Here is an 11,079-nt window from a genome sequence, read left to right as displayed (position 1 = left end):
TTCAAAACCTGCCTGGATGTGTTCCTCTGTGACCTTGTGATTTCTGACAATAGGTCTCTTGAATCCATGACAGAGAAATGTTCAATAGTTATAAGTTGCAGTTATATATAATTGTGGAAGAAATAAGGCATGGGCTATTACAGTTGGAATAATGAGTTCCTAGACTGTTTAATCTAGAAATTAGGTGATTACGGTGTTACCAGAAGATATTAAATTAAAATTGAACGTTTTTGTAGAATTATGCTGTAGCTTAGCTGTCCTGAAAAGCTTGTTGGTTCCTGTGAAGGAAATGTTGTGACCTCAAGTGACAGAGCAATACTGGAAGCATGATGTTCTGGCTCGTCTTGAAGTTACAGATTTTTTTGGTAAAATTTGATGCATTAATTGTGATACACTGATAATTTGTTACTGGGTTTTGGCCTGTATATCTGTGGATCTTGAGTGCTTCCACAGAATAATCTACATATCAAAAGAAACATTCATCTGCAATCCACTATTTCAGTTTCGAATGTAAATTTTGCTTATTGAGACCATAGGATTTGTATTCAACAGTACTGCAACCCATGTGTCTGTTTCTTTTTATTGGGGAAGAAATATGGCAAGGTGTTTTGTGTGTTATTGGCTTATATAAACTTTTAAAATTATTTCCTATATTTTGACTGGTTAGAGCTCAAGTGTATTGACACAGTTAATGTAGAAACTTCATTCTAATTCTTTGAACTTTTTGGGCATAGTATACAATTAACTGTAATTGAGAGCAAGCTTTTGCTGTCAGATGCATTTTGTGTGTGTATGTATCAAAATTTGTAGAACTCAATGCAGTCACTATTTTTTCTGAAAGTTATGCCTTTCCAGTATACCAATCCAGTTACATGTACTGCAGTATAAAGCCTAAGTCAAAATGTGTATCACATTTCTTTAAGGAAGTCCTTTGTGGAGTTTTTCGCTCTTCCTATCTTGTTATGAGATAAATGTCAAGACTATGCTTATTTCAGCAAGTTGGGATTGAAAATAAGTTTATGCACTGATTTTTGTTGTTGTTTCTAATCATATAGGGTTGCAAATGCAAAACTTAACAATTTTTCTCGCCTGGAGCCCACACTTCAACTCCTTGGTGTACAGTTTAATGAGAATGTGGCCCAAGACATAATGACAGGACGGCATGGAGCTGCAACAAAGCTTTTATATGAATTGTATATTGCTTTAGAAAAAAAGAGAAAAGCAAAGCTCACTGGAGTAGCCATGGAAGGAATGAGACCTGCAGCAACTGCAAAGCTTAAGTCTATTCCAAGTGTTTTGTATCGTGAGGTAAATAACTGCCTATTTTGTATAAATATATTGGAAAAAATGTAGCATACTTGCAAGTACACTTCAAGCATGTTGCATGCTTCCCCTCACCCCTTTTAAAGTATCCTATTCAAAATCCAATGTGTGCTGTGTCTTATACATAGACAATGGGATTACGTGGTTTGTCTGTGACTCATGAGGATAATGATCATCTGTGTTTTGTGTTCCTTTATTTTGACTCATTCTGTGTTACCTCCTCTGTTTTTAAGCTTTTCCCAGACTTCTGTGTTTAGAAACAAAGACTAGTAGCTGTTCAGCAGCTGCCAACTTACTCTTTTGATCAGTACAGATTGCAGACTGCATTGCAGTCTAGGCATCAACTTAGACTAATTTCCCCTCCAGAAAACTTTTTCTGTACTGTGTTGAGCTTTGTGCCGCAGTGGTTTGATTCTTTCTGTTGCACAAGTCTCCATATATTTATACTACACTTCAGCCTGCAAGAACCATATACTGAATAATGCAAAGAGGAAAAAACAAAGTGGAAAGAGAGTATCTAAGAGAAAGTCAGTATAGATGTAGTAGATTCTGTAAGGATGATGTTCTTGTCTTCAATAGTAATGTTCAGCATGTGCAGACCATAATTTGTTATCATGTTGAACAATCTTTAAAAACTGTATTTTATGAATCAAATTCATCTGGGTGAAATGTAACATTTTTTTCTGGCATACTTCATGAAAAATAGTCTATAATCAGAAAGTTTACCAGCACGTGCAAGGATGGTATCAAGCAGTCAAAACATCCCTTCACCTATGAATGGACACCTTAAAGAAGACTAAGCGCCTGAAAGTAGTTCCTGTCAATAGATATGTTCAGAATGACATTTGAATTGTAGAATAGCTGAGGTTGGATGGGGCCTCTGCTCTGAGCAAAGTCAACTAGGGCAAGTTGCTCAGACCTTTTTCAGTTGGGTTTTGAATATCACCAAAGAGACTTCACAGCCTATCTGGGCAAATTGCTTATCATCTATTCAATGATTTTTTTTTCTTAAAGTTTAAGTTGAATTTCCTGTATTTCTGTCTGAATAGAACAGAAAAGTTCAATTGGAAGGTGCATAAAATGATCATATAGTCCAAATGTTTGATCAATTCAGAGTTGACCAAAAGTCAAAGCATGTTACTAAGGCCACTGTCCAAATGCTTCTTGAAGGCTGACAGGCTTGGGGCATTGACCACCTCTCTAGCCTGTTTCAGTGTTTGACCACCCTCTCGATAGAGAAGTGTTTCCTAATGTTAAATTTGAACGTCCTTTTATGCAACTTTGTGGTATTCCCACGCATTCTATCACTGAATACCAGGGAGAGGAGATCAGCACCTTCCTCTCCACTTCTCCTCAGAAAGTGTAGAGAGCCATGAGGTTGCCCTTCAGCGTCCTTTTCTCAAACTGGACAAAGTCTGGCATTGTTCAAATTCAAATCTGCATGTTCTTTTCAATGGAGCTAGTCCTGTTTTTTCTGAAAAATTCTCCACCATATTTAGATATTGTTCTGGAAACACAGGAAAACACAACTTGAAATTACTATTGCAAAATTACCATATTTAAATTTTTCTTACTGTTTCTGACTCTTCATTGCTTGAAATTTAATTTTAGCGTTTGAAAACTTTAATGCCACGTCGGACTGATTTGCAACTACAGCATATTTCAGAGCATTTTGAAATAAAATCTAAGGCAATAGAAGAAAAGACAGCTCGTATACATGTTGCAGAACAACAGAAAGCTCAGAAGCTCCAAGAGGAACAAAGAGCCCAAGACATCGAAAAGGTGACTACTCGCTTTTTATTGACTTCTGAAGAAGTATTTTCTTAAGGTCATGTACATAATGACTTAAAGCCAGTGTGAATGGTTGTTAATTCTGTGCTATACAGTCATGTTTATACAAAACCAAAGAAAATGAGTATGCACGGCAATCATTAATATGTAGATCTAAAGCTAATATACTGTTACGAGACCCTTGAAAACATTAGTATTTAAAACATTAATATTTAAAAATCTCCATGTTAAATTAAGAGTATTTGCATATTGTCATGCATAGAAAATATTTATAGATTTGCAGACAAAGTGTAAATTTCACAACTGTGTTTAAGGTGTCCTTGTAAGAGAGGTTTGTGACATTCTTCATTTGTGAAGAAAGGATGAAGCTTTGTTCAAAAGCAGTAAAAACACACAGGGAAGGGGCCCTATAGTGGGTATGGCCTCAGAACATCTTGTAGCTCTGTGTAGCTGTTCTGTTCAACAAAAAAGAGAAAATAATTTCTTAAGATATGGGAGCACTCATCCAAAGTATAGCATGTAGTTTTTATAGAGGAACTGGACACCTATCCAAGGTGTCTTGAGCCACAATGAAAATAGAGTAATTTGAGCTGCATCCTGTATGGCTAATTAAGGGGATGGCTAATTAATTTTGTATGGCTAATTAAGTCTTGTTGTGGTTATTTACCTGTTCTATTACCACTGCATGAACAAGAATGAAAAAAAAAAGGTCCTTGTGTCTAGAAAAGAAAACACAAGCAATATCAAACGTATTTTCAAAATAAAGTTTTTTAAAAAAAACTCTTACTTGATGTAGTGCATATTTATTTTTTAACTCTTTGTAAAAAACTATATTTTTTCACTCATTTACACTTTTAACTGCATAAATCTGTAGTACTCTTTGACTAGTGTAATTTAAGTGTTTGTTGCTTCTTGATCATCTGGGCCTCATCATTCGGCAATAATGTTACCTAACATTACCTGTACCAGGAAACTGGTGTTCTCAGTTTTCGTGCTGAAAACAGCCTGAAACAGGTACTATATTAGAGCTAGAATTTAATACAAGCCCTTAAATGCTTATTAGGTACTGAGCACAAACTATTTTTCTTTACAGATGTGCTTTTATTGCACCACACTATTTGTTAATGAGGACATAGTATACATAGATGTACCATTTTCTACTAATGTTACTTAAAAATGTATCTTCATCCTCAAATATTGAGAAATTATACTAGAATATTACTAAGCTGCCAAATTATTCAGAATGTAGAATAAGTTAATTTCAAATGCATTTTAAAACATCTGTTCATTGATATAAAATGGTAATTTGTGAGTACAGTGGCTGAGGTTATTCTTAAGACAAGATTCAACTGTGTTCAAAACATGAAGTATTTTTTGCCTTCATGATATTTTAGTGATCCACTTTTTTAAAAAAAAAAAGTCATTTGCTCTAGCCTGGAGCCTGATATGCGCTTCTACTTTCTTCCTAGAAGGTTTTTTCCTTATGTCTTAGTTACATTTACTTCACAGATATATCAGTAGTATGTTAGAGCCATATGGTGTATTTTGTTTCAACTGAAGTATCTGAACATATAATGTTGAATATTCAGCGTCGCATAGGAAGAAGGAGACAAAACGAAATCATGGCCAGGATTCAAGCAGCCATTATACAAGTTCCAAAGCCACCGCCAAACCACACCATAAAACCTATTGAAGCCAAAACATTCTTAAAAAAGAAAAGAGAAGCAGAGGTAACTATCAGTTATATTCTTTTAATGTTAATTATATGAACTTGAAAAACATACATTGTCTTGGAAGCTTTTACACCTACAAATACTGTACTTTTACCGTCCAAAAGTTGCTGATATAACTGTTAAAATGATGTAGTAGATTCAACCAGTGAAAATTGTGCTAAATATGAATATGATCATGATTCTTCATTTGTTACTTAGGAAAACATTGTTTTGACATAAGAGAAAGTTCTTATTGAATAAATACTATAGGTAGGTACTAATTTAGTTGCTGACAGTATTTTAGCTTCTAGTCTGCTGAGCAGAATATGTGAAATAGCATTAGTGTTTCATTCTCATATGCACGTGATGAAGTTTTGCAGCATAATGTATGAACTCTTCTGTAACACAATATAAATCTGCCTAGTCTATCAAAATATTGGTCACAGTTGAAATTGACAATAGTCTCAGATCAAATCAAGAGATAATGGCAATGCAGCAATTAAAAAAAATTCTGTGTTATCTAGTCCTGAAAAGTACTTGGAATGTAATCCTACAGTTCTTAGACTATATTGTCATCAGTAGTCCAAATATTAGCAATTTTTTCAACTGCACAACTGAGACATGCACTTAAATGTAGAGTGTGGGAACATAGTTGCCTGAGTAACTATCAGAGATGAATTCAAGCTACTAAATCTAAAGCAGGCTCATAACTCAGAGAATCTTGTTTCTTGTTTCAAATTCCTGAATGGTGGGATGCTAGAGTCCTGTGTAAAATCAGAAATATTCTGCAGGATGAACAGCTGCAAAAACTTAGGATTTTCTGTCTGGTACAGCTAAGAAAAGGAGGAAGGGAAGGAAATGAAAGGTAGAAGAAGGGAATAGTCTTGTCTTTTTTTCTTGATCTAGCTAATGCTTAACAGATTTTCATTGTAAACATTTATGTTGTACCAACATGATGCAAGAATAATTCCCTAATACTTACTCTGTTGAAGCTTCCTTATGATGCTTTGTGAATGGAAAAGAAACATTAGTTTTTGTATTATTCCTTCAGGACACATACAAGGAGATTAAAAAGTTTGAGAAGTCTATGGCAGGAAATGCCTCTGCAGTACACAGCCAAGTCACTGACAGGTAATATTTGGATATTAGATTGTTAAGCCTAGACAGGATCCTACCTAAAGTGCCTACTATCTAAGTAGATGGTTATTTGAAGAAAGTATAATGGCTTGTTCAGCTTAAACTGTGATTTTCCTTTCAATGATTAACCCACTAGCACTGCAAATATTTCAGCTTTAGCACTGTTACAATGTTTTACCTTACTTACAGTTGTAGAAGGGATGGCTCAAGCTTCCTTCTCTCCATTTTGCCATTTATACAACAACAAAGGGCACAAAGTGCATCTCTTCCCCTCTATTCATTTCAGTCATTGAGTCTGTAAGGTCAGTTAGACTTGCAGAGAGAAGAGAATGGTTGTGGATATACATACACAGCAAGACATTTCAAATGACAGAGAGAGAAATAACCTTTCTCTTAGAGTTCTGTTGTGTCTGTGTTGATTTATTTGTCAATAGTTTTAAGTAATAGCCATTCTGTCCCCTTTAGTGGTAAGTATACCATACTTGGAAGAGATGACACTCATACATACTGCTTGTGGATATTTCTGTCTGTAAACATGCTGTGATTAACAATTCTGCAAAACTGCGCTCAGAGTGTATGGATATATTGAAGAGTATTCCATCTTTATTTTATATTTTGTGAGCCATCCTGATTTCCTGTTTCTGAAGAATTTGGCTTCATATTCGCAAATGAACTAATTGACAGTTGGCTCAACTCAGTGCTGGAGCACTTCTCTGGACTTAGAGGTGATTGTGGGGCACAAGAGCATCAAGAAGAAGCCACAGTGCCTAGAAACAGTACTGGCCAAAATAATTCTGTTGTGCATTTGTCAGACTTGCACATAACTACAAAGGGATCTGTGTGAAAACAGCTCTAAGAACTGTGATTCCTATAAAGTCAGTGATCTTTTTCTGTTTAATCTTTTCAGTGATATACAAGAATCATTGCAAACACAGAATTTGCAGGCAACAACCCTAGAAACTAAAACACAGACAGGAACTGAGCTGTTAAATGTTTATTCAGACGATCAATACATCAGAAAAATTCAAAAGCGTTTGGAGGAAGATACATTTGCTAGGGAGCAACGAGAAAAGAGACGACGAAAAATGCTAATGGAACAGTTAATAGCACATGAAGCACAACAGGTGAGAAAATGTATATAATCCATGCACAAGTAATAATCTAAAAATTTGCTTACAAATACAACAGAACAGTATTTTTGAAAGGTTGAATAGAATTTGGAGGGAATAAAGAGGGGTTTATACACTTATGTCTGAAAATAACTTTTATGCCAACTATTCATTTTCTTTCAAAAATATGGAAGGTTGTAAATTATTTCTCACCACCTTTATGTCATACTTCATCCATATAAATTGTAAAAGATCAAATGAAGGCAGTGTAGCTAAAATTACAAAAAAATCAGTTGAAGACCTGCCTTCTATTTCCTACCCTCCCTCCATGCCCTCCCAAGCTGAACATTAAACTATCAAAATGTATACTATTTCTTAAGAAAGTTCTAATTAAAAACCAGGAAAAATTGCATTCTTCAGTTGAACACCTGTATTTACAAATATGTAATTAAAAGTTTTATATCTGGACTGAATGAATTAAAAAATGGTTGTTCTAGGTGATGTGAAGAAGCAAAGCACTTACTTTGCGGATCAGAGCTTTGACTTTTTGATGTGCTATGTAATAGAAGGTGTATCTCAGGAGGATGTCCAGAAATTGATGTTGCGAGTTATTAAAGTTCAATCCTGTCCTGTAAAGCACAAGGCTTTTCAGATTCCGCCTCATTCAAAAAGCAATTCCTAGAGTACTGACTTCACAGACCTTCTCTTTAGTAATGGTTGCATCAAACAGAACCTTGTAACTTACTGGGTTTCTGTGATTTCTAGTTATCTTTTGTATTAGTTTTGTACTGTGAGTTCTTAGCTTAGATCATTTGTGTTGAAATCAGTGTAGCTGAGCCTGTCTCCTCTGCTGTTCCATAATAAATCCACTTAGGATGTGTGGCATCTCTGAAAAGGATAAGTATGAAATTATATGTACATATGTATGCATATCCATTTTTAAGCATTGGCATGTAATTTCTGGAGATGTTTTTGGAGTTTTTTAGAAAAAAATAAATTTGTTGGGGTAAGCATCTAGAAATTATGTGACTTCTCAGTGTTTATCCCTGAACTATATTCTGTGGAAAAACTAAGAACACCTGTAGTGGCTTAGACCAAGAGTCCAGCTATCCATCTATCTGACCTCCAGGCTCTCACCCAGAGAGATTCTGTGTAATGTTCTTGTTGTTATGCATAGGCCATGAGGAAGTTTTGCAACCCAGTTGTCTGAAATGGCTGTAGTAATAAAACTTGCTTTTTATCTGCTATCAGCTGTTGCAGCCTCAGCATAACCCCAGCAGACTGGACTAGTGGTTCCAATGACCTTGGATATCAGCTAATGGCCATGTGGCCAGCAGCAGTCACTGGGGCATTTGGTGGATACAGCAGTTGTAAGCCATCAAAGCCAGCCACTGCTATTAAGGAAATCAGACTGCCAGACTGCCTGTAGTTGTAGTAGGAGACTTGCCAGTTTGAAGATGAAGGGACAGTTGCAATGTGCTGCAAATCAGACTGGCTCCAGTAAAGTTCCAAAGCAAGGCAAAAGTAACAATAGTGTTCCTAACTTTCTAGGAAGAAAATTCAGCTTTTATATAGCAACAATAGAAGTCACAAACTGCAGGAATTAGAAGGAAAGACAAGTGCACAGTTGACTGGAACAGTAGTCTGGCCAGATCAGAGAATCTACTTAGTCCTAATTTGGTTCTAAATTAGCAAAGGAAGAGGTGACTAGTTGGAACTCTGTGACGTTTCAGAAATTAGATGTTGCTTGACTCAGAAGTGTGAAGAAATTTGAGATACTTTCATTAAAAACACCCAACAAAACAAAATAAATGAAAATTGCTTTCTCCCTCAACTACATTGAAGCAGAACGATTTTCAGGCTGAAATGGTACATTTCTTGTAGACATTAAGGTCAGATTTTTACCTATGCTGCATAAGACTTGAACACAGGGCATGAGATCACTTAGACTCAAATGAATTTCATTGCTGCAGAGTGCTTTAATGTGTTTCACATCCATATGTATAAACTACTACTAAAAGAATCTTGTTCCAGTTTTTAAGTTTTGATGCACTACAAGCTGTAGTACAAGTTAGAGCCTGTGAGAAAAAATACCTTAAATTACATGACACTTCTCTATGTGGTGCACAGGATGATGCCAGTCATATTTTCGTAGGTAGGAGCTGAAAATGTTTGACAGTAACATGGCTTCATCTCAACTGAGTCTTTGATCTTCACCATTTCAAAAAAGTATCTATTCTAAGCATTCATTTTTAAATGCTGTGTCCAGATTTTCTCTCTCTGAATTTAAAAAGTTATCAGGAAGAACTTGCTGTCAGCAATAAATTGACAAGATGAAAATGGGAGGGGAAATGAATGGTTACTAGATTATTATTTGTCAACCAAATAGATTTAAGTTTGCTAAGCCCTACGTTTTCCTCATAAAACCTACGACTACATAACAGGAAAGAATTGTTTCATTTGTCTTTAAATTAAACAAGGAAATAGAAACAACGAAAAGCACGATATAATAATTATGCATGGACAACATGAAACAAACACATTAATGCTTGGCCACTGGATGCCACTGTTGTCTCAAGTAGGTAAACTGAAAAAAAAGTCTATGTTATGCTTTCTCCATAGTAAGTTTTCAAATTATTACTAAGATGTCCCATTTATTATATTTATGACTTCTTTAGACACTTCACAGTCCTCTGTGAAGAAGTTAATGTAAAATGTTAGGTCAAAAGATTATACTGCCATTGTTATTCTGTTTCCTAGAATTCCTAGAAATTTCAGAACTCTTCAACTTTAGGTTTTATTAATTTGTCTGTTCCATCTGTATGAAAGACAGTTACCAATGCTTCATTGCCCTATCTAATAAGCACTTTTTTAAAACTAATTTCTGGTGTTCTGAACCCTAATTTATCCGTTGTGTAGCTCTGAGTAAACTGCCTTTTTAGATATTCTTGTTCATCAAAATTGCCATGCTGGTTTTTCTTAGGACTACTCAGCACGTCCAAATATTTGATTGTCTAGAGTACTGAAGTTCTCTTCCATTCAATTAACAAATAAATGGTCTCTTTTGGGTGCTCCAAAGTGTTCTAAAGGAGCATCTTCCCACTTGCTTTATAAAGAGCACATTTACTTAGATGAGGTGCTTTGGTATCTTATTAAGACAACTATTTGCACACTGCAGCTGATTATGAGAAATGGCCACTCTATTAGGATGGCTTCTTCAACTTAACCTCGAGGAAAGGGTATATCTTTTCATTCAGAAGCAATTATTTAACATATGCTGCAGTTTCTTTGCACAGAGGAAATATGGAAGTTAAAATTGAGTTAATCTGAACAAATGTATTTTTACTGAGTATCTCAGCTAAGACATATTTAAAATTCACTTCCATAGTTCTATTATTCTTGTATAGTTTACAGAAAATAGTACTCATAAATAGATATGTATGTTGTTCTGGATTTATGTATCAAATGAACAGGTAAATGTTGTCATATGAGTCCCTTCATATTTCTTGTATAAGAAACTAATGAGTTGTCTATTAAATAGTTTATAAGCTGTACTTAATACTATTATTTTTTATCTTTTAGGAGGCCTACCGGGAGGAACAACTTATTTACAGACTAATGAGAGAATCTCAGCAAGAGAGGCGGATTGCTGTTCAACTCATGCATGTTCGACATGAAAAAGAGGTGTTAAGGCAAACCAGAATTTTCAGGGAAAAGCAATATGAAGAAAGACGACAGAAAGAGTTCCAGGAAGCCCTTGATAGAGAAGCGGTAAAAGATAATTTGCTCCTTGACTTGCTGTAGAACTGTTACAATACTTCGCTGTTATAAAATGGAATTTGTATTGTGAACAGTTAGAATTTAGGATTTTTCTAAAGACAGAATGATTTAATGTTTAATATGTTGCTTTTATCTAGGTTCAAAGTTACAGTTAAGTTAATAAGAAATCAAACTGAGCAATTTAAAGTCTAATTGTGGTCTTTTCATCCAAACTAATTTTAACTTTG

At 35.1% G+C, this 11,079-nt stretch overlaps 1 protein-coding gene across 1 annotated transcript in view; it reads left to right on the top strand.

Moving 5' to 3' along the window:
• Window positions 1–775: 775 nt before the first annotated feature.
• The window catches only part of SPEF2 (sperm flagellar 2), a gene marked incomplete at its 5' end in the record, with an annotated part of 13,257 nt that continues 2,953 nt past the window's right edge, over window positions 776–11,079 (top strand). The window contains 7 exons of the mRNA XM_010180500.1: window positions 776–854; window positions 1,054–1,308; window positions 2,935–3,105; window positions 4,704–4,844; window positions 5,878–5,909; window positions 6,871–7,087; window positions 10,655–10,843. Coding sequence (XP_010178802.1) covers window positions 776–854; window positions 1,054–1,308; window positions 2,935–3,105; window positions 4,704–4,844; window positions 5,878–5,909; window positions 6,871–7,087; window positions 10,655–10,843 — 1,084 coding nt within the window. The remainder of the gene's footprint in view (window positions 855–1,053; window positions 1,309–2,934; window positions 3,106–4,703; window positions 4,845–5,877; window positions 5,910–6,870; window positions 7,088–10,654; window positions 10,844–11,079) is intronic.

This window comes from Mesitornis unicolor, unplaced genomic scaffold (assembly GCF_000695765.1).
Source record: "Mesitornis unicolor isolate BGI_N332 unplaced genomic scaffold, ASM69576v1 scaffold16253, whole genome shotgun sequence".
Taxonomy (NCBI): Eukaryota; Metazoa; Chordata; class Aves; order Mesitornithiformes; family Mesitornithidae; genus Mesitornis; species Mesitornis unicolor.
The sequence above is the reverse complement of the archived record's forward strand: the minus strand, read 5'-3'. Positions and strand labels throughout refer to the sequence as shown.